At 33.0% G+C, this 24,375-nt stretch overlaps 1 protein-coding gene across 1 annotated transcript in view; it reads right to left on the reverse strand.

Moving 5' to 3' along the window:
* The window catches only part of LOC134228739 (uncharacterized), a gene marked incomplete at its 3' end in the record, with an annotated part of 51,148 nt that overhangs the window by 22,874 nt on the left and 3,899 nt on the right, over positions 1–24,375 (reverse strand). Inside the window, exons 2-12 of the mRNA XM_062710439.1 lie at positions 24,286–24,339; positions 24,137–24,166; positions 22,606–22,638; positions 21,424–21,483; positions 14,725–14,784; positions 14,263–14,340; positions 14,015–14,089; positions 13,694–13,892; positions 6,062–6,133; positions 5,851–5,916; positions 5,533–5,604 (exon numbers count right to left, since the gene is read on the reverse strand). Of these exons, the coding sequence (XP_062566423.1) occupies positions 5,533–5,604; positions 5,851–5,916; positions 6,062–6,133; positions 13,694–13,892; positions 14,015–14,089; positions 14,263–14,265 (487 nt within the window). The remainder of the gene's footprint in view (positions 1–5,532; positions 5,605–5,850; positions 5,917–6,061; positions 6,134–13,693; positions 13,893–14,014; positions 14,090–14,262; positions 14,341–14,724; positions 14,785–21,423; positions 21,484–22,605; positions 22,639–24,136; positions 24,167–24,285; positions 24,340–24,375) is intronic.

The following is a 24,375-nucleotide window of genomic DNA, read 5'->3' on the forward strand; positions in this document are numbered from 1 at the left end:
TATTTCAATTTAGCATATCTCCAGAACGAGTAGAAATCTCTGAATAAGTGTTGAACAAAAAATCTTCAAAATCACAAGACCTTTCATTTGATATCAAGAAAAAGGGGCTGACCCCTCAAATTAAGGGCTCAGAGGGACCAAACGTCTTTTATCTATAACTCTCTAATGAACAATATTTTGTTATACATTACTGAAGCAAAAGTGTTTATCTTAACGATTTGCAACAATATAAGATACAATTATGGTCATATGTTGCGTAATAAGGGGTCACAAGGGGGCAGAATGTCAAATCTTTGACGCTTTATATCTCAAAAAGGGGGAATATTTTGATAAGCAATATTGAACAAAAGATGGCCAGAATAATGTTCTTAACATTATGCATACTTTGAATTTTTGTAAAACGGCCCCATTAAGGACTCGTAAGAGTGGCCCCTAAATATTTCAATTTAGCATATCTCCACAACGAGTAGAAATCTCTGAATAAGTGTTGAACAAAAAATCTTCAAAATCACAAGACCTTTCATTTGATATCAAGAAAAAGGGGCTGACCCCTCAAATTAAGGGCTCAGAGGGACCAAACGTCTTTTATCTATAACTCTCTAATAAACAATATTTTGTTATACATTACTGAAGCAAAAGTGTTTATCTTAACGATTTGTAACAATATATGATACAATTTTGATCATATGTTGCGTAATAAGGGGTCACAAGGGGGCAGAATGTCAAATCTTTGACGCTTTATATCTCGAAAATGGGGAATATTTTGATAAGCAATATTGAACAAAAGATGGCCAGAATAATGTTCTTAATAATATGCATACTTTGAATTTTTGTAAAACGGCCCCATTAAGGACTCGTAAGAGTGGCCCCTAAATATTTCAATTTAGCATATCTCCAGAACGAGTAGAAATCTCTGAATAAGTGTTCAACAAAAAATCCTCAAAATCACAAGACCTTTCATTTGATATCAAGAAAAAGGGGCTGACCCCTCAAATTAAGGGCTCAGAGGGACCAAACGTCTTTTATCTATAACTCTCTAATGAACAATATTTTGTTATACATTACTGAAGCAAAAGTGTTTATCTTAACGATTTGCAACAATATATGATACAATTTTGATCATATGTTGCGTAATAAGGGGTCACAAGGGGGCAGAATGTCAAATCTTTGACGCTTTATATCTCGAAAATGGGGAATATTTTGATAAGCAATATTGAACAAAAGATGGCCAGAATAATGTTCTTAATAATATGCATACTTTGAATTTTTGTAAAACGGCCCCATTAAGGACTTGTAGGAGTGACCCCTAAATATTTCCACTTAGCATATCTCCACAACGAATAGAAATCTCTGAATAAGTGTTGAACAAAAAATCTTCAAAATCACAAGACCTTTCATTTGATATCAAGAAAAAGGGGCTGACCCCAAAAATTAGGGGCTCAGAGGGGTCAAAAGTCTTTTATCTATAACTCTTTAATGATCAATATACTGTTTTACATTACCGAAGCAAAAGTATTTATTTTAACGATTTGCAACAATTAATGATACAATTTTGATCATATGTTACGTAATTAGGGGTCAGAAGGGGCCAGAATATCAAATCTTTGATGCTTTATATCTCGAAAATGGGGAATATTTTGATATGCAATATTGAACAAAAGATGGTCAGAATAATGTTCTAAACAATATGCATACTTTGAATTTTTGTAAAACGGCCCCATTAAGGACTTGTAGGAGTGGCCCTTAATTATTTCCATTTAGCATATCTCCACAACGAATAGAAATCTCTGAATAAGTGTTGAACAAAAAATCTTCAAAATCACAAGACCTTTCATTTGATATCAAGAAAAAGGGGCTGACCCCTCAAAATCGCTGCTCAGAGGGGCCAAACCTCTTTTATCTATACTCTTTAATTATCAATATTTTGTTATACATTACTGGGGCAAAATTATTCATCATAACGATTTGCATCAATATATGATAACATTTTGATCATATGTTACGTAATTAGGGGTTGCAAGGGACAAAATGCTGTATTTTTTTATGTTTTACGTCTCAAAAAGGGGGAGTATTTTTATAAGCCTTATTGAACAAAAATTGTTCAGAATACCCTGATAAAAATGAGAAATTTTAAATTTAATGAAGGAAAACTTAAAGTCATTCTCTTTTAACGATTATCTCAGTCAAAATCACATCTCATCTTATCGAGAAATTGAACGGAAGACCTACTCGTTGCTCGCAACGAGATCTCATCTAGTTATCATTATTATTAAAACCCCGCTTGAAAAGCGGGAGAGTATAGTAATCGGGATGTTCGTCCGTCCGTCTGTTACGCTTTGGGGTACCCATCTCTTATCTGCACTGAATGTAATTTAATGAGACTTTCAGAGAATGTTTATTACATAATGCCATTGTGCACCTCCTATTTTTCTTTTTGATCCGACACATATTTTGGGTTTCCCATAGCGAAACATGAACACTGCCATTATATTCATATGGGAGGCGGGGGTATCATTTAGTGAGCTCATTGCTCAAAGTACTTCTAGCTATTATTATTATTATTATTATTATTATTATTATTATTGGGTAAAAAGTATCTTTTCTTTGTCTTGACCTATTGTAAAAGATGAGGGCTTATGCAGGCCTTGTCTGTATTTAAATTCTAATTTTTTTAGTGAAATACTTGTAAAGATTTAAACGTAACTTCATTTTAACATCAAATTAATAACAATGATGTCATGCAAAATTACCTTGAACAGTTGGAATTTCGACTATTCAAAACTCATTATGGAAATGTTATCAACAACACATTAATAGGCTCGAACTTAAAAAAAAATAATGACAATAGCCAATATTGAAGTGATCATATAAAACGGAATCTACATGTACCTGATTTATTTGGTAAAATTTGAAAAAGCAATTCCATTCTCTCTTTTATCCCGTTTGATAGTTGTTCCATATATTTTCTCATTTTAAAAAGAGAGACGGGAAAATGTAAACAACGTTGATGCTGGAAATGGGTTTCAAATACATGTATATATATACCCTATATCTTTATTATGACAAAGAACGAGGGTGCTTTTGATTGGCATTCTTCATGATTTTAAAAAGTGATTTGTGTGTATTTTAATAATTACCCCCCTAAATACTAATGTGATAATGCATTGCTTCATTGTCATTTAAAAAAGTAAATGATATGACATAGTATGCGTTACCCGAAAAGAATTTTTTTTTTTATTCGATCCTCACATGGAGCGTTACCTTTAGAAACAATAAATTATTTTATCAGATTAACTTTATGCATTGATTTATTTTAAAATAGAGAAATTCTGGTTTTGTTGCACCAGAAACGAGAGAAATTATTCTAAACTACTGATACTTTAGTATAGAAGACCAAATCGTAGAGATTCAAAGTAGAAATGTTTCATATGATTTATTCCTGTAGATCGAACACCAAATACGCCCATCTTCTTTAAATGCGATCAAATTATTGCATGTAAATACATGTAAATAAAGCAGTAAGTATTTGGCATGATAAGCCTCATCTTTATAATGAAGACATTTATATAAGTATTGATCACAAGGAAATGATCTAAATTTACCTGTATTGTTTGGTAAAATTTGTAGAAGCAAATCCATATTCTCTTTCGTCTTATTTGATAGTTTTTCCATATCTTTTTCCATGATCAAAAAAGAAAAAGAAACATTAACATTTAGATTGGTACTATCAGTTTTCAAAACGGTCTCACGGGAATATATACTGAGTATATTGTCCGTGTTCTTTCGCCGTCTAGGCTTAACAATTTGCATAAAAACATCTATTCTGTCAGCATTATATTTGTATTTGCTGACAAGATCATTGTATCGAAAGCAGAATTTACAAAATGTTAACTTTAAGCGAGATTATTGAAATTCTTGTTTCATTAAATTGTTTTTTCAATGTCTATGCGATGTATGTCTCCCGACTTTAAAAAACTGAATTGAACTAAATTGTTTTTTCAATAGTTCAGAAATTGTTCACACGTTTAACATGCTCTTCTTGCTTGATTTTTGGACAAAAATTCGATATATCTCTGATAAGGGTACATTGCAATATATTTTAGTGAAGTTGACAACGCATTTCTTGATCCAAAACGGTAAACATTAATGCTCCATGCATATTATCAATGATGTAAAAAAAAGATTCTGCTGACCATTAGAAGATAGAGACTGCATAAATAGTATGCATACTCCACTAATTAATTTCTTTCAAATGACACCAAGGCCAATGACCTTGTGACCTTGACTGTGACCTGTATGTTAAAAATAGTTTTTTCGTACCTTTGCCATAGCTTTTGAACCAAAAGAGATAGAGACTTTATATTTGATATCCATACTTTACTAACTAATTTCATTCAAATGACACCAAGGTCAATGACCTTGACTGTGACATTTATGCTAAAAATAGGTTTTTTAGAATTATATTGCCGCCGGGCGCATAGTGTTTCACAAACACATCTTGTTATTTTAAAAAAAAAACATTCGTAAGGATGTATTATTTTGTTTATATAGACAGGAACAAGTTAATTGTAATAGGAATGAAGTGAAGAAGTAAAAGATGAAGCTAACAAACAGTGATTGATCTTTTAAAAAATCCATATACAATAAAATATGTGAAGGGATGAAACAATGACCCCTGGAAATTCCAGACATTAACTATATTATACATTAATAGAATTTTTTCTATAATTATATGAGTTGCAAAAAAAAATTAATTTTTTTTTATCTGGAAACATTTTAAACGGCCTATAATATCAACTCTTTGTATCTGAAGCCGGTATTACTTACACGAGATGAATGACTAAAATGTTAAAAAAAAGTTTGTGAAATCGAGTCGAAGAAACAACACAGAAGAAACAACATTAAAACTTTTTAAATTCTATGCTGAAGAAATAAGTGTCAGACAAACGAGTAATTGATTGTTTGTTGTTTAACGCCCCTCTCGAGAATGTTCACTCATTTGGAGAGGCACCACTTGCTGACCAAGAGCTGTAAATTCTGTCCTGTACTCAGCACTGGCGGCCATTGAGCAGTGAGGGATCTTTTTTGTACCAGCACCTACTATATACGGCGTACCCAGTCTTATTCGAAGGACTGGTCTCCATGTCCCACACTGGTTTTGATCCCGCGGCCTAAGGATAAACTTTTTACTCTGCGCCGCCAGAACAGACTCTCTTACCACTGCGCCACGTCAGCCAAACGAGCTGATGGCATAAGGGGCACGATTGTTATGGATTACAAAGAAAACGCTCGAAACATGAACATTGTAATTCATAAATGTAAGTTTCATTTGACATTGTTAATATTTCTTCGATTACCTAGATTTCATTCGATTTTTTTCTTGGTTTGTGTGTGAAAAATGTGTTTCCTTTTCCCTTTTTTTTTTTGCCGAGCAAATTCCGATTTGTTTCTGATGAATACCTAGCTAGTGCTGAAAATCCTTAATCTGATCTTTTCAAAAATTAAATGAAATAAAAATTATTACATGTATACCTGTTCCTCTTGGTAACGCTTGTAGAAGCAATTCGACGTCCATCCTTGTCTCATTTGATACTTTTCCCAAATCTTTTCTCATTATGAAATAAAGAGATGGATGCAATGATATAGAATTTACAATAACTTCCCAAATACACAGGATAGTTCTGAAATAGATATCTTTATTTAAAAAAAAAAGCAAATTATAAACATAGCTAACTAACATAAAGTATTATACACAATATATAAATATGCATATAAGCAAAGTTGGTAGTCTTTAAATTAAATTACGAATGACTACAGTATTTATACTGATCAAAAAAGGAATATATTCACCTGCTATGTTTGGCAATGTTTGCAGAAGTAATTCGGTGTTGATCTTGTTTGATAATGTTTCCATATCTTTTCCAGCGATCAAAAAAAAAATTAGAACCATCAATATGAAATTGATACAATGTGGGCAATGGGTACAGTAATGGATACCTCTAATTAGACGATGATTATGAGAGAATAAAAACAAATAAATCAAACTTTACCAATTATTTACCTTCTTTAGCTGACAGACTGTCAAAATGGTATTTGTTGTTAATCTTTGTCTCATCAGTAATGTTGTGAACCTCTGCGTTCATGATTTTAATAACATGTTATAGGAAAAAATTAGTATTCATGAAATTTGCATGCTATAAACTGATAAGTTTTACCAGTCATGCTAAATATATATATATATATATATATATATATATATATATATATATATATATATATATATATATATATATATATAGTATAAATCCACACACATATTGTATTGTCAAACTCCTGAAGATTGGAAATGAAACCATTTGAGTTTATTTTGGTGTTGTGATTTTTTTATTATATATATATATATATATTTATTTATTTAAGTGATTGTAACGGTGCGAATTCTAATGCTACATTTTAACGTTATTATGACGTCACAATGGACAATACTTGACGTCGTGCTTATGAACGTTACTAAGCAATTTTATATTTAACTTTTAACTGTCTAGGGAGCCATTAGGCAGAAAGCGCTAACAGTAAAAATGAATTTCGAGATTTGTGATTTCTGACTTTTTTTCATTGGATATATATATATATATATATATATATATATATATATATATATATATATATATATATATATATATATATATATATATATATATATATATATATTAAAAAAAGTAAAAAGAAAACACAAAAATCCTCAGTTAAGCTTTAGCGCTTTCATTTTTCAATCTTCAGAAGCTTACAATAGTATCATAGTAACAGTGATTATGACGTCATGTTAAGCGGAACGTTAAATGTCTATTATGACGTCATAGATACAATATGACAAAAGTATGGGAAAATCACAAGTAATTTATAAAACACTATTAAGTTTTGGCTGAAAAATACTAATAAAATGTTTTTCTTTTTCTTTTTCCCGTCTCTGGATATCAGTGGCACAACTGAGTTTATAGAAAGGGAAAATTTTGAACTGTTTTTTACCACACGCCTCTAGGTGCGAACTTAATTGAATTTGTCTGTATTCGGGTATACTAATGTGTTGCTTATGTACACGTACACGGGCACGGAGAGTGTTGCCGGTTTCACCAATATAATATTCCTCGCATCCAGGACATGTGATGACATAAATGACATTTTTTGTATCGCATGACATGTTTTCTTTAACTCTAAATTCACGCCCATTGAAATTATAGCTGGTCCCTTCTGTAATGTATTCACATGTACCGCATCGAGGGTTCTTACACTTAGAGACTGTATAAGTATGGTCGTTGAATTTGGAAGAACAAAGTATTCTCTTTAGGTTTTTGGGTTGGCGTTTACTGTTGATAAAACGACAATTCTTGTATACGTTTTTCGTTTGTTCGTCCTCTCTAAGTACGTTGTTCAATTCATAAATAATTGAACTCACATTTTGATTTCTCGGGTTATGCGTGTGCACAAATGGAATTATTTCAACGTCATTCGCACGTCGTATGTTTAAAAGTAACTGACCTCTATCGCACTCCTTGGCTTTCTTTATACCATTATCTACAAGTTGTTCTGGATATTTTTGGTTTAATAAATACAATTTTAATTCCTCCAGACGAATATCCCTGATATTGGTATTACTCACAATGGTGCATATCCTTCTTGCGAGGTTATATGGTATAGCTGTTTTAGTGTGATGGGGATGACTCGATCCAAAATGCAGATATTGGTGTGTGTCGGTTGGTTTATAGTAAATATCCGTATTTAAGCTGGTATTATCCTTTGTTACAAGAACATCGAGGAATGGCATTTGCAAATCATCTGTTTCCATCGTGAATTTGATATCCGAATTCATTTGGTTAAGTAGATCATAAAACTCCGTTAGTTTATCGACATCCTCCTCCCATAAGATAAAACAATCGTCTAGAAATCTTTTCCATTTCGACCGTATTTTGTTTGCAGATTCTATCCCCCACAACGTACACAGTTGATCATGTAATTTATGTTCTAGATAACCAAGGGTTAATGTTGCATACTAAGGTGCGACTTTTGTCCCCATTGCTGTTCCCTTTATTTGGAGGTAATGATGGTCTGAAAACTCAAACGTATTGTTATCTAAAACTAATTTTAAAGCCTCTAGGATGAAGTCCGTTGAAACCTGTTGTTTAGAACATCGGGATAATTTTCAGTCCAGAATTTGACAGCTAGCAATCCCAATTCTGTAGGAATATTTGTATACAAACTTACAACATCCAGTGTGACAAGTTTGGTGTTAGAGGTGACATGAGTAGGTAAATGATTTATAAAATCCAGATCGTCTCTCACAAAGCTGGGTACTTTTTGACAATATGGTTTTAAAAGTATATCCAATAAATGACTCAGTCTTTGCGTTGAAGAGTTCGGTCCTCCTACAATTGGTCTGAAGCTTAAATCAGCGGGATCAGCACATGTTATACATATACTATTTTGCTCTTTTATGGCATCCTTAATAATTTTAGACTTGTGCACTTTAGGTAAACCATAGAATTGACTCTCTCGGAATTCAAAGTTTGTCAGGTAGTCCTTTTCCTTATCTGTTAAGCCCTCCGATAGTGGTCCATATACTAAGTTTTTTATTTTTGTAATTGTTTTCTTCTCATGACAGTTGCGCAATTTTTCATAAAAATTATTGTCTTGCAACATTTGTAAAATTTTACTTTTGTAAAAATCCTTATTCATTAAGACGACTCCGCCTCCTTTATCGGCCTCTTTGATTATGATGGTAGGGTCATCGCTGAGGTTTTTAAGAGCCTTTTCTTCTTCCTTAGAAAGGTTTGGTTTAATAGTCCTGGGTTTGTTTGGGAAATGAATATTTTCTAATGTGTCGCAAACAGCATCCAAAGTTTTGTTTCTTCCTCGTTTTGGGTTAAACTTGGATTTGTTTCTTACAAGGTCTGTTTCTTCTGCGTCTATAGACTCGGAATCAGATTCACTGGTATCACTTTCATGAAAATATTCACGTAGCCTGAGTCGCCGAGTATAAGCTTTTATATCCGTTTTAAGCTCTTAATTATTTACTTGAGGCGTAGGGGTGTATTTTAGACCCTTAGACAGTAACTTGATTTCGGAATCCGTTAGTTGTCTATGGGAAAGATTAAATATTTTTGGTTCCATCTTAATTACATTCTCGGACGTGTCCCCGGCATTGCTGTTGCTTATAACTGTAACTTTGATTTTTGTATCTTTGACCTTGGTTCATTTTGCCTCCTCCTGAAATAATTGTGTACCCCTCTTCACATGTATGTTGTTTTTTCGTTTCTGTAAAAGTTTGGTGGTTGTTTATTTGTACCATTTCCTCGGTGATTTTTATGTTTACCGTTATTGTCCCGATTCTGTATGTCTCTGTGTTGCTTAGGAAATGGTCGGTTTTGTGAAATGGCTGAACGAGAACTGTAACTCATGTGTTTAGAGTTCTCGTGTTGATTCATCCTTTTATATTTTCGTTTCCCTGAAATTTCATGTGTTATCTAGAACATAAATTACATGATCAACTGTGTACGTTGTGGGGGATAGAATCTGCAAACAAAATACGGTCGAAATGGAAAAGATTTCTAGACGATTGTTTTATCTTATGGGAGGAGGATGTCGATAAACTAACGGAGTTTTATGATCTACTTAACCAAATGAATTCGGATATCAAATTCACGATGGAAACAGATGATTTGCAAATGCCATTTCTCGATGTTCTTGTAACAAAGGATAATACCAGCTTAAATACGGATATTTACTATAAACCAACCGACACACACCAATATCTGCATTTTGGATCGAGCCATCCCCATCACACTAAAACAGCTATACCATATAACCTCGCAAGAAGGATATGCACCATTGTGAGTAATACCAATATCAGGGATATTCGTCTGGAGGAATTAAAATTGTATTTATTAAACCAAAAATATCCAGAACAACTTGTAGATAATGGTATAAAGAAAGCCAAGGAGTGCGATAGAGGTCAGTTACTTTTAAACATACGACGTGCGAATGACGTTGAAATAATTCCATTTGTGCACACGCATAACCCGAGAAATCAAAATGTGAGTTCAATTATTTATGAATTAAACAACGTACTTAGAGAGGACGAACAAACGAAAAACGTATACAAGAATTGTCGTTTTATCAACAGTAAACGCCAACCCAAAAACCTAAAGAGAATACTTTGTTCTTCCAAATTCAACGACCATACTTATACAGTCTCTAAGTGTAAGAACCCTCGATGCGGTACATGTGAATACATTACAGAAGGGACCAGCTATAATTTCAATGGGCGTGAATTTAGAGTTAAAGAAAACATGTCATGCGATACAAAAAATGTCATTTATGTCATCACATGTCCTGGATGCAAGGAATATTATATTGGTGAAACCGGCAACACTCTCCGTGCCCGTGTACGTGTACATAAGCAACACATTAGTACACCCGAATACAGACAAATTCAATTAAGTTCGCACCTAGAGGCGTGTGGTAAAAAACAGTTCAAAATTTTCCCTTTCTATAAACTCAGTTGTGCCACTGATATCCAGAGACGGGAAAAAGAAAAACATTTTATTAGTATTTTTCAGCCAAAACTTAATAGTGTTTTATAAATTACTTGTGATTTTCCCATACTTTTGTCATATTGTATCTATGACGTCATAATAGACATTTAACGTTCCGCTTAACATGACGTCATAATCACTGTTACTATGATACTATTGTAAGCTTCTGAAGATTGAAAAATGAAAGCGCTAAAGCTTAACTGAGGATTTTTGTGTTTTCTTTTTACTCTTTTTAATATTGTTATCCGATTACTGAGACATTATTTAAATTTTGGATATATATATATATATATATATATATATATATATATATATATATATATATATATATATATATATATATATATATATATATATATATATATATATAAAGCACTAAAATGACCAACGACACGAACAATAAAAATTGTCAAACGTACAAACAGCTATTGATGAGATGGCGGGACATGACAGGCAAAACCTATTACGCTACAAGGAGAAAGACAATAGCGGCAGGGTCCCTCTGGTAACCACATACCATCCCGTCCTTAAGAACCTTAGCGGTATCCTTCAAAAGAACCTTCCAATTCTCCATTCAAACAAACGAATGGCAGAGGTCTTTAAGGAACCCCCACTGGCTGCATACAGACGCCCAAGGAACCTAAAGGACATGGTAGTAAGAACCAGACTGGACAACCCATTACCTAACGGGGGCTTTAAAACTTGCTCTGACAGAAGATGTCTTCTTTGTAAGCACAGCACTGACACAGATAGTTTTAACAGCCCTGTTACAGGCCGCAGCTACAAAATACTGGGGAATTTGTCCTGTCAGACTGACAACTGCATTTATCTCATTAGTTGCAAAGTTTGCTCCAAACAGTATATTGGTGAAACAGGAGATCTCCGCAGGAGAGTCAATAACCACCGCTCGACCATTAGGACCAAAAAACTCAATGAACCCGTTGGGGAACATTTCAACCTTGAGGGTCACAAATGGGAGGACATGACAGTAGTGGTGATTGACCATAATCCAAGATGGACAGATGCTCAGAGAAAAAGCAAAGAAAAGTTCTGGATGCACAGATTGAAGTCATTCCGCCCTAATGGCATTAACAAACTGAATGACTTCACCAGAATGAACGTAAACTAGACTCAATTCCTGATGATACTAAACAAGATTATTCTCTCAATTTAGTGTTAACTCTACAGTTAATTTGCGTCACCAACTCTCGGACAACCCAGAAAACTATTTATTGTTTACTCTTTTGTTTAAAAAATTTTTTTCCCGGTAATAAATCCTAAAATATTTCAAAATTTATAATGGATCATAATTCATATGTTTAAATATCCCTTCTTTATTATTTTTCTTTGATTATTCTTTATTAAGTAAAGTTACGCCATTTTGAGAGAATGAAACAATGTACGATTTACTGATTATCGTAATTAATTAGCATAATTAATTCGTTCAATTATGTAAATCGCACTTCACCCGAGTATACCCGATAGACCGGACGCATTTCATAGCGGTCCGGATTTCTTTCTTTATTAGTGTTCTTAAAAATTTCCAATTCAACAGGTAATTAAGTATGTAAATATCGAGTGTTTAGTAGTTTAGTAGTAGTGCTAGTTGTTTTTGTTTCTCTTTTTCCTTTGTTTTTATGACTTTTTAACTTTTTTCTTTGTCCTGAGGCGTCCCGAAAATTTGACAATTTTTATTGTTCGTGTCGTTGGTCATTTTAGTGCTTTATATAAATTTCCATCCGTGACCTTGTATCTACTTAGTAGATCCGACATCTAGGATATACAGTGTTGTTGGTTTTTTGGTGCTTTATATATTATATATATATATATATATATATATATATATATATATATATATATATATATATATATATATATATATATATATATATATATATATATATTGAAAACCGACGAAACTATGTCTAAAATATTTAAAAATCGGAAATTCATAAACAGTAGGAGGCACGCGAAGAACCTTAGACGAATTCTCACAAAGTCCTCTTTTAGAGAAACGACAGAATTTCATGTGACCAAGTGCCAGGATCCGCGTTGTGGTACCTGCCCGTACATACGACAAGGACAAAGTTTCAACTTTAACGGGAAACAGTTTACTGTTAATTATAACATGTCATGTCAAACTAGAAATGTTATATACGTTATAACATGTTCCGGTTGCAGGGAACTATATATCGGCGAGACGGGAAGTACCTTACGGGAAAGGATCAGAGTACACAAACAACAAATAAACGTACCGCAATATCGCAAACTCAAAGTCAGTGAACACTTAGACGTGTGCGGAAATAGAACTTTTACTGTCTTTCCATTTTATAAACTGCACAACTCTAACACAATCGAAAGACGTGATAAAGAAAGACATTTTATAAGGACTTTCAAACCTAAATTAAATAGTTTAATGTAAAAGAATTGTTTCTTTACATGTAAATTATGCTACTGAGTCACATTTATTGCTTTTTTATTGTATGCTTTGTTATAGCATTGTTCTGTGAAAGTACGGGAAAAATATGACGTCAATCAAAAACTTGTTAACGTTAAGTTATTATGACGTCACAATAGACGTTACCATGAGTATTGTAAAACATCATGAAGAAGAAATGAAAGCGCTTATGTTTTACTCGTTCTCTGTGTTTTTATTTATTTAAAATAATTTTCATATATATATATATATATATATATATATATATATATATATATATATATATATATATATATATATAATTAATGATATTACATGTAGGTATATATGATGATGTACAACAACAAAATCTTTATCTTTGGAATAAATATTCATACATTTTCTCACATTTTGATATAGCCATGACACATTCAAATAAAATGAATAAAAAAAATTCTCTCCTCGGAGAAAAAAAAACTTACTTATAAAGAAAATTTATTCCACACGTACAACATATCTCTGAAACAATTTTAGCAAACAGACCAATTCAGCTTTTCAAATACCTTTGCATAATTTATCAAATCAATAACAGTCTATAATCATGGAATAAACTTTCTAAACACCCTATATGACAAAGTTTCTTTATGAGTGAAGTAATGACCTTGCATTTAAAGCTATTTGATCTCACCATTTCTTAAACCATCGATATGAGTCTTCAGTTCTCCTTTACTGATTAGTTGTTCAACGTCCGAAGGAATGTTCTCTCTCAAGGATTTTGTACTAAATATACTCGCAATGGCTGCCGATATTATAGCACAGACTAATATCATACAAAATATGCCCATGTACTTCTTTGCATGACGACCAGTCTTTTTCGGAAACTCCATCTATCGATGAAGACAAAAAGGTAGAGAAAGAATTCAATGTCTTTATCGGTTTTTTTAAATAGCGTAAGATCACTTATTTAACACGTTTAGATTAAGAAACTTATGAACTGCTTACAGATTACCTGATAAAATATTTTAGCGTCCCTGTTCGTTTGAAAATCGGATGGAGTTTCTTTCAGAATTTCTTGACCATCGTTCTAAAATATTTTGTTAAAACTGCATTTTCAACATTCAAAACAATGTCTTTTTGACACATTATAATTATTCAGAACTTTTTTAATTTGGTGAAAGCTCATCAGAGTATTATTGTAGGGTTTCACTTGTATCTGTTTAAGCACTCTGTTTAATTTGATTACTTCTAAAGTGTTACCATTTGATCGCCTTCGTCTGAAACGGGAGCCTTGGAGGCGATACTATTGCATCTTGCTGGACCGGCACAACGGAGACTCTGATATGTGTAAATGAAAATCTAATGATTTGCTAATAAAAGAATAGGATTTAACTTTATTCTTAAATTCAATTTTAAAGATGACTTTAACGAATGTGATCAAGGTTTTATAATAAGATATCTAAAATCTGAGACTGCATGTTACATGAAAAACAAATCAATGAAAACACTTTTAAATTCCCCTTTCTTTGCCTTTAAATAACATATATTTGACGTCTGAAATAAATGAGCTTGTTTAGCTTGCTATTTGTTCTAGGGTTTCCAAATGTCTGTATTTTTATCGAAACAATTTTAAAGTCAGGTTTGTATATCTTTTTTTAAAAAAAGAAAAGAATACCCTATAATGTGGGGTCTTTCAAACATTTGTCTTGTTTTTAAAATTACCTCAATTTCCTGGTAGGTATTGGACGAAACATTGCTTTTGCTTGATTCTTTCTTAAAAGTCTGAAACACATGAACTTTATTTTTTTAAACATAAACATTTTTGTGATAAACAACTTACGAAAATTCTAAACACAATTCACTGAAGAAGTTTTTTGTAGTTAGCCCTTTTATATGAACAAGCATATTCAGAGAGAATTGCGGTCCCCCGCTTTCGGTGTTCTTGTGGGTGAGATGTCATTTTTTCTGACATATTGTGTCAAATCTTGTCATAGATAATACACATGTCAGATATGAAAGCCCTATTAAATATATATTGGAAGTTTCTTTCTTAAGAAAGGTCTTGCCACAATTATTACATACGCCCATGCGTGAAGTATGAAAGCCCTTGCCCGAACCATTCAAAAGTTATGGCCAAGGTTAAAGTTTTTAAAACGTAGGTCAAACTCCAAGATCATGGTCAAAGTTCTTCATATCCAATGAAAGGTCTTGCCACAAGTATTACATATGTGAAGTATGAAAGCCCTTGCCCAAACCGTTCAAAAATTATGGCCAAGGTTAAAGTTTTTAAAAAGGAGGTCAAACTCCAAGATCATGATCAAAGTTGTTGGTATCCAATGAAAGGTCTCATCACAAGAATTATATATATGAAGTATGAAAGTCCTAGCCCTTACAGTTCAAAAGTTACAGCCAAAGCATAAGTTTTTTCATAAGTAGGGAAATCTCCAAAGTCAAGGTCAAAATGTCAAAGTTGTTGGTATCCAGTGAAAGGTCTTGCCACAAAAAATACATATGTGAAATATGGAAGCCCTAGTTTCTACCGCTCAAAAGTTATGACCAAAGTAAAAGTTTGGAATTTTTGTGTAAAAGTGGGTCAAACGCCAAGGTCAAAGTCAAAAGGTTGATCGGGAAACAACAGAAAGTCCGTATACAATAATGGTTTTACAATTAGTATGAAAACATCAGTCAGTTTTCGACTAAATGATAGATCACATTTGCTGACAAGTTCATTGTATCAACCATAAACTTTAAACGATCCTCTTGAAAGTTAAGATAGAATAGACATAAATCTACTTTGGTAGGCACTTAATAAAAAAAGAATTAAGTAATTTTAAAATAAAGTGAGACAAAAATAAAGCAATAAAGTACTTATTTGCATTTATTTTGTCAATGTAATCTCTGTAGTCAGAGTGAAATTGGAAATAAATTTTACTAAATGTTGCATTTTGTTCAAGGATGAAAGATGGAAGTAGCTAAAAAGGTTTACAATGTGAAAATATTTGAAGATTTGCTAATTTGTTTGACAGTGATGATAAATTTACTCGAAGTGGTTTGACAATTATTTTTTTTTTAAAATTAAAGCCTATATTTCACAATTCCTTACTATGCCTCTGAAATATTGTGTATATGTTAATCTTTTGTTTTTATGACCATTTCTAAGTTTTCTTTATTTGTTGCTTGCACTTTTATGCCTCACGTGAGGCTCTAAAGTTAAATAAAATGTTCAAAATGTAAGTTAAAAAAACCTTGATTTCTGTTTAAAGTACTTTTCTTTGATCATTTTTCCTGGAGAAATATTTCAGGCATCTGTGGAAAATAAACTAGATAAGCTGTGTACTCCTTCATATATATATATATATATATATATATATATATATATATATATATATATATATATATATATATATATATATATATATATATATATATATATATATGTGCTCTTAAATGCTAAAACTGATGAACAATTCGGTTCATATGAACATGAAGCACATTTGCAGCTCTGTTCTGCAGCATGATAATAATAACAAGAGGCCTTTGGGCCTTATAGGTCACCTGAGCATTATGCAACAACTTTCCAGTGATTGAATTTGATTCATGTTTTAAGCCAGATGCTATGGCATTCACAATTTTGAAAGAGGCACCATTGATCATCATAACAATACACTTAGCAGTTGCTTAGTTTGTTTACTTAATACCCATATGCAGGGTAAGGGAACAAAAAATGCATTTCAACTAATCAGTAATATTCAGCAATAATCAGTAGTGCCCCTAAAACACATGAACCCCTGACCCTTAGGCCTTGATATTTGATTAATACCAAGGAGCAGATTTCAAACCATTCATTCATTTTCAGTATATAAGTACAGCCCCCCCCTTCTATGGTACCCCTGACCCTGGGGCCTTGAAATTCACAATTCTGGAAGATATGGGCCCTTGTCCAGCATAACTATATAGGTAGTTCATCTGCTTAATACCCTGGAGCAGAGAAGAAAATTTTCAAAGAATTCATGTATTTTCACTATATAATCAATACAGCCCCGCCCTAACACCAGAACCCCTGACCCAGGGGCCATAAAATTCACAATTTTGGTAGAGGCACTCTTGCTCATCATAACTATGCACTTAGTTAGTTTATTTAATACCCAGGAGCAGAGAAGAAGATTTTCAAAGAAATAATGCATTTTCACTATATAATCAATAGAGCCCCGCCCTAACACCAGAACCCCTGACCCTGGGGCCATAAAATTCACAATTTTGGTACTGGCACTCTTGCTCATCATAACTATGTGCTTAGTTGGTTTATTTAATACCCAGGAGCAGAGAAGAAGATTTTTAAAGAAATAATGCATTTTCACTACCTACTTATTTAGCCCCGCCCTAGAACTAGAACCCCTGACCCCAGGGCCATGAATTTCACAATTTTGGTAGAGTACTCATTGCTGATTACAATCATGCAAACAGTTTGACTGCTTGATGTCCAGGAGTAAAGAAGAAGATTTTTAAAGATTGCATTAATTTTAGTGGTTTTGGCCCCACCCCTCAGGCCCGAGGGGGGCAGGGATCATGAAATTCACAATTTTTGTTCCCTTTCACCCATAGATGCTTTAGGCCAAATTTGGTTGAAATTGGTTCAGTGGTTGCAGAGAAGAAGCTGAAAATGTCCAAATGTTAACGCACAACGCACGACGACGGACGAAAACAGATAGCAATAGGTCACCTGAGTTTACTCAGGTGACCTAATAAAGAGGGTGTGTGTGTGTGTATAGAGCATTTATTACAAATGCCAAATGAGATTACATATTTTACAATTTCAGAATGCAGCAGAAGGTGGGGCCTAAAAATATCCTTCAAGAGGGACAATGAAATTACAGAGAAGGGTCCCATTTAGATCACATAAATTCCTTTATATACATAAATACACATATGTGGCACAATATTCTCATGGCCTTCTCATTTCTATTATTTTTTTTTTTATTGGCTTGCACAAGTATACAAACCAAACTATATATATAAGCAAAACATATAAATACATATATATGTACATGGTGAATTTCTTGATAAGTTCGTTCTTTTACAACAGTTCAAAGTTTACTTGTAACTATGAAAGTTGTTTTATAAAAAAAAGGGGGGGGGGAGGGTCAGAAGTAGTAACTAGTAGAAAAATCAAATAATGTAAATCCTTAGAATTAGCACATAATTACATTTCATCATAATAATAGATGATTTTTTCAAAGTACATCACAGATTTTTTGCCAGTGTCTTTCATATTCCATATATCTACAACTTTGTAATACTTATAGTAACAAAACCTTTTCTATAAAAATTCTGTCTATAATCATTCTTATTAGAATATCAATATTTAATTTTGGAACACTTTTATATTTACTAGCAAAAATAAATTGTTTTACAATTAAGTATTATCACATTTTGTAATTTACATATATTCCTGTTCCCATATTTACCAAGAAGTATAGCTAGTTTGTCAAAACTGCAATGAATCTCAAATTTTTTCAAAACCCATTTTTCAATCCTACACCATAAATCTTTTACTTTAAAACATTCTACAAACAAGTGGTCAATTTTTTCTATGTCACTTAAACAAAATGTACAAGCCGGTGAATCAATTCAACTTCAATCTAAAAAGATAATAATTTATTGGGGTACTTCTGTGTAATATTTGACGAAGACATTTTGATTAGAGTTAAGAACTTCCTGAAAAGGATCTTTACAAAGCTAGTTCAAATCGATTATATTCCTTCCGTATAATCAGTTTCAAAAATACGGCGCCGCTGGAGGACCAGGTAAAAAAATATTTTTATTTGTTCGGACAAATAAGAAATTCGTTCGGACGAATTAGATATTCGTTCGGACGAATTAGAAATTCGTTCGGACAAATTAGAAATTCGTTCGGACGAATTAGTTATTTGTTCGGACGAATTAGATATTCGTTCGGACGAATTAGTTATTCGTTCGGACAAATTAGTTATTTGTTCGGACGAATTAGATATTCGTTCGGACAAATTAGAAATTCGTTCGGACAAATTAGAAATTCGTTCGGACGAATTGGATATTCGTTCGGACGAATTAGATATTCGTTCGGACAAATTATAAATTCGTTCGGACGAATTAGTTATTTGTTCGGACAAATTAGATATTCGTTCGGACGAATTAGTTATTTGTTCGGACGAATTAGTTATTTGTTCGGACGAATAAGACATTCGTTTGGACGAATTAGAAATTCGTTCGGACAAATTAGAAATTCGTTCGGACGAATTAGAAATTTGTTCGGACAAATAAGTTATTTGTTCGGACAAATTAGATATCTGTTCGGACAAATTAGTTATTTGTACGGACGAATTAGAAATTCGTTCGGACGAATTAGTTATTTGTTCGGACGAATTAGATATTCGTTCGGACAAATTAGGTATTCGTTCGGGCAAATTAGATGTTTGCACAAATTATCCTGTAAAGAGAGATATACACTTTATCTATTCAGGAGGATTCATCCTTTTTTTAATACATAAATAGCTCTTTGGACCATGACATACACACGTAGCAACTAGACATGTGATATTAAAGTCGGGTATGTTGATTGTAAATATTCGGAAATAATGGATCTATACCGGTATATATTATAGGCCTAAAGTCTGCCATTCTGAAAGTATATTTTCTGAGAGCCCACTAGTAAATTCAAAGGGTCAGTTACTTCTTATCAAACATCTTTTCACTCCCATCCCTGACTAACACTGGGGTTCCAGTGGTCAGTTACCGCTTCTTTGAAAAGATGAGATCCACTCCTTAAGGTTTTACTCCTACTGCAGGCAATTGGTACGGGAAAAAATTGGCATTGAAAAAGTAAGCCCCCCCACCCCACGAAATAGAACTGTCAACTTTGGGCAACTGTAAAAGCGTATAAACAAAATTAAGAAATGCTGAAAGTGAAATTAAATAGTTTGTTGGACTACATGTACCTCTCCAATAACGGGAGGGGGCTATAATTATGCTCTGAAAATCAATGGACTAGTGAATATACCAGATTGATCGGTTGACCTCGTAATTCACCGGCTCGCGAGTCATATGAACAACCTGGGATCAATACGAACAGGTTCATTTTTGTGAAGTTTTCTAAATTCACAAACAGGAATATTTAATTAAAAACTCAATGAGGACCTTTTAATCATTTTATACACCGCATATGTACCAGATTGATTGATTGAATGTTTTACGCCGAATCGGCAATATTTCAGCTACAAATCGGCGACATATGTATCAGAAATGTATTTCAAAAATCATTCACATGTCATGATTAATAACTGCACGGTAGTGAATATGTACATAAAAATCATAAGAAAGAGATCAACATAAAAACGACTTATCTTCAAAATATTTATTGATAATGTTGTTCATTAAAGTTATTTTGCAAAGAATCAAAATAAAATGAAACGTCTTGGTGCAAACCGCACATTATTCGCGGTGTCCTGATAGTTGTTCACAATTTCTCTAATTTGTCCGAACAAATAACTAATTCGTCCGAACGATTTTCTAATTTGTCCGAACAAATAAAAATATTTTTTTACCTGGCCCTCCAGCGGCGCCGTACAAAAACGAGGTAAATAATTGATAAACACGTTGATAAAACAAGAATAACAACAGGCTCGTTTAAAGTCATCATTTCATAAGTTCTATGGTCGATACAATGATCTTGTCAACAAATACAATTTATCATTGAGTCAAATGCTGACTGACATTTTTCATGTTAAATGTTAGGTATTACTTATACACTGAATTGACGACGGATTTTTCTTACTTCCCGATCATGCCAAGGAGCACACGGCGGGTGTGACCGGTCAGCAGGGGATGCTCACTCTTCCATAGCACCCGATCCCATCTCTGATGTTTTGGAGGTCCGTGTTCGCTCTGGTCCTGTTTTGTAGTATTTTATGAAATTTTATCTTAAATACTGTTCGTTATCTCCATATGATTTATTCCAAGAGCTTTACTGCTGCTGTTTTTTAATTGTTGTCTTAACTTATCAGTTCCTTTGTACGATTGTTTGTTTAGAAATGTGGTCTAAGTTAAGCGCAGGCTTTTATATAGCTCCTTATTTCCTTTCTTGATAAACAATAGAGTAGTACCTTTAGGATACTTGTTCAACGTGTAGGAAACTTGTTCAACAATTCAAGGACGATATGATTGATACGTAATTCAATGAACCGTTACAAGTGTGTTTAACGTGTTCAAATTCTATTTTAAATGGAGTACTGGAGAGGACAAAAACCTTTTGAATGATCCTCATATATAGTATTTAATTTCTTTTTCTTCCATGAATTCTACAATTATATCACTATAAAAGTACACTCTTTAATATTTTAACATAAAAAAAACTCTATAATGTAAAAAAATATATATTTATCTTACTCTGCAGCTGGCATAGCTACTGCTATTAGTACTGATTCGGTGATCGTCTACAGGGCGTTTCTGCAATAAACCAACAAAAGTCATGCATTTTTTTATGATCTTATCCATGCATTTATCATGTTTACACCTTTGAAAGTTTATGTTTAGTAAGAAATGAGTCCATTTTGAAACAGCCAATGATACTTATACAAATATACTTGCTTTCTCCGCTCTAATGCATAGCAGACTAAGCAACTATTAAAATAAATACACATTGTATATTCATTTTGTCAATGGTATTGTTTTAGGTGATTCGAGTCACTCAGCTGTCCTACTGTTGCTATCTGTTTGGTATGTTGTTGCGCATTGTCCGATATGCGTCTCGATTTGAACATTTTAAGCAAATTCTTTTGAAGTGTTGAACCAATTCCTACCAATTTTTACGAATAGTACTTACGAGTAAAAGGGAAGAAAACTCATGTCTCCGACCACTGGGACACTGGGGATGGGGCTTAAACCATTTAAAATGATCGAATATTTAAAAATCCCCCACTTTACATTATGTAGGCAGTTAAGACTGAAACATGATTGTATTAAACTTTGAGCAAAATTATTCACAGGATTGGAGATTCTGACGATGCGGCTCTTAGATAATAAATACTAAGTATTTAGCGATAAATTAATAGCTGCTACTATAAGGGGCGCCTCTACCAAAACTGTGATATTCATTATACTCTATTGACAGTAAAGGCCCTTGGGCCTCTTGTTTATAATTGTTGGAGTTATAGCGATATCTTATCCTTGCATCGGAGCTAAGAACTCGACTTTATTTTTTCCGCCCGATCAAATACTTTGTATATTAATTACTAACAGTAGATAATGTGGTAATGTTGATTTAATAAGATTAATTAATGTGATTAAACCTTCACATTTTGTAATGTTTCCAATGTTAGCATGATAAGCATTTTCTACACCTTATTAATGATCGTACTGTCCACAAGTTAATTCGTAAAGAACACAGCAGATTACATACATTGAAACTTAAAAACTTAAAAACAAGCCATATTGAACAAAGTCAATAATCTTTAAGAGGTTTCAATTTTTTTCAGAACTAAAGTATTCTAGGTAGAAAGCAAAAAAATATTGAGTATTTTTTGAAAATATAAAAGGTGTATTATAAATGGGAATCAAATAAAAACTTACTTTTTTGGAAGCCTTGAATATTTTTGAATGGTACTGAAATGTAATTACATATATTGTATTAAAACGAATTGCTTCTGAAACATTGATGTCACGTATTGGAACTTAAAACGAATATTCCTGTTTTTAAAATGCAAGTTCCAATCCAAAGTCAAGAGATCATAAAGGTTGTTTTCCAAACAAAGGAATTGTATAATCAGGGATTAAAAGAAACTTCCAGTCGTAAAGCTTGCGGTTATGAGGCGTGTACTTTTTATCCTGCAACTACCCCTTGCATTGACCTAATAAGCATAACCTAATAAACCAAAGCTTTATCCGGTCACTGCCCTAATAATGCCTCGTGCATGTGTTCCGAAGTTCTAAAAACATTGTGACGTCATGTATATTGCAATGTTTACGCGATGGCGTCATTGTTTCAACTGCACCACTTGTTTCAACTGTGCCTAAATTTGTCAAAAATAGCTAGTTTTGGACGTTCAAATGTAAAGAATATGTTGCAGGATAAATAAAATGCATGATAACTGTCTTAAAATATAAGTGATATTTGGGCTCGGGTCGGCAGGCCTCGCCCTCTATCACGTTTTCTTACCCTCGCCCAAATATCGCTTATATTTCAAGACAGTAACCATGCATTTTATATTTATCCTGCAGCTACTTTTTGCATTGACCTAATAAAAAGTAACCTAATATGACAGCTGCGCTCAAGGTAAATATAAAATACAATATGTTGCAGGATAAATAAAATGCATGATAACTGTCTTAAAATATAAGCGATATTTGGGCTCGGGTCGAAAACGTAAGAGGGCTCGGCAAGCCGCGCCCGCTATCACGGTTCCTTAGCCTCGCCCAACGTGATAGAGGGCGAGGCTTGCCGAGCCCTCTTACGTTTTCGACCCGAGCCTAAATATCGCTTATATTTCAAGTCAGTTATCATGTGTTTTGTTTATCCTGCAACAAAATATTACATTTGAACGTCCAAAACAAGCTATTTCCGACAGATTTAGGCACATATCTGCAGTTGAAACTATGACGCCATATGGCGTAAACATTGCAGCATACGTGACGTCACAATGTGTTTAGAACGTCGGAATACATGCACGAGGCATTATTAGGGCAGTGACCGGATAAAGCTTTGGTTTATTAGGTTACCTTTATTAGGTCAATGCAAGGGGTAGTTGCAGGATAAAAAAAAAATTGGGTTCAAGGTTAAGAGGTCAAATTTATTCATGCTGAAAAATGTCTTGTCACAAAGAATATAATGAATAATATTACGGCCAAAGTCAAAAGTTATGGGCAAGGCTAAAATTTTTGCAGACAAATTAACAGAAAAACAGAGACAGACAAATCTTGATTAAGTTTGATCCATAGGGGTTTATTTTGTTTTCTTCCAGAAGACATTTTTTATACTCAGAATACAATAATAAATATTTGATTGATGATATACATAGTCAAGCTAAAAATTCAATTACAAATATTTTATAAAACTTTTATATGTCTCTTTAATAAATAGTCTACAACTTTATCTAATACTTACTTTAAAAGGAATAAACCTTCGACGTTTCTTCTGCAAAATAAATATTTTGTAAGAATATTCTACAAAATGTATGTATTTGACAGAGGAATTGAAACCTTAAAAATAATATAAGCTGCTTTTAACAAAAGAAGATCTTAAAATTTTGTCACCTGGCTCTGGGTATGGTCAATTTGACAATTTGTCTGTTGAGTTTTTGCATCGTGCTAAAATTCAAAACAAAGGAAAAAGCATTGAATATG

Source organism: Saccostrea cucullata, unplaced genomic scaffold (genome assembly GCF_032062105.1).
Source record: "Saccostrea cucullata isolate Sc308-1 unplaced genomic scaffold, CSIRO_AGI_Scuc_v1 ctg276, whole genome shotgun sequence".
Classification (NCBI taxonomy): Eukaryota; Metazoa; Mollusca; class Bivalvia; order Ostreida; family Ostreidae; genus Saccostrea; species Saccostrea cuccullata.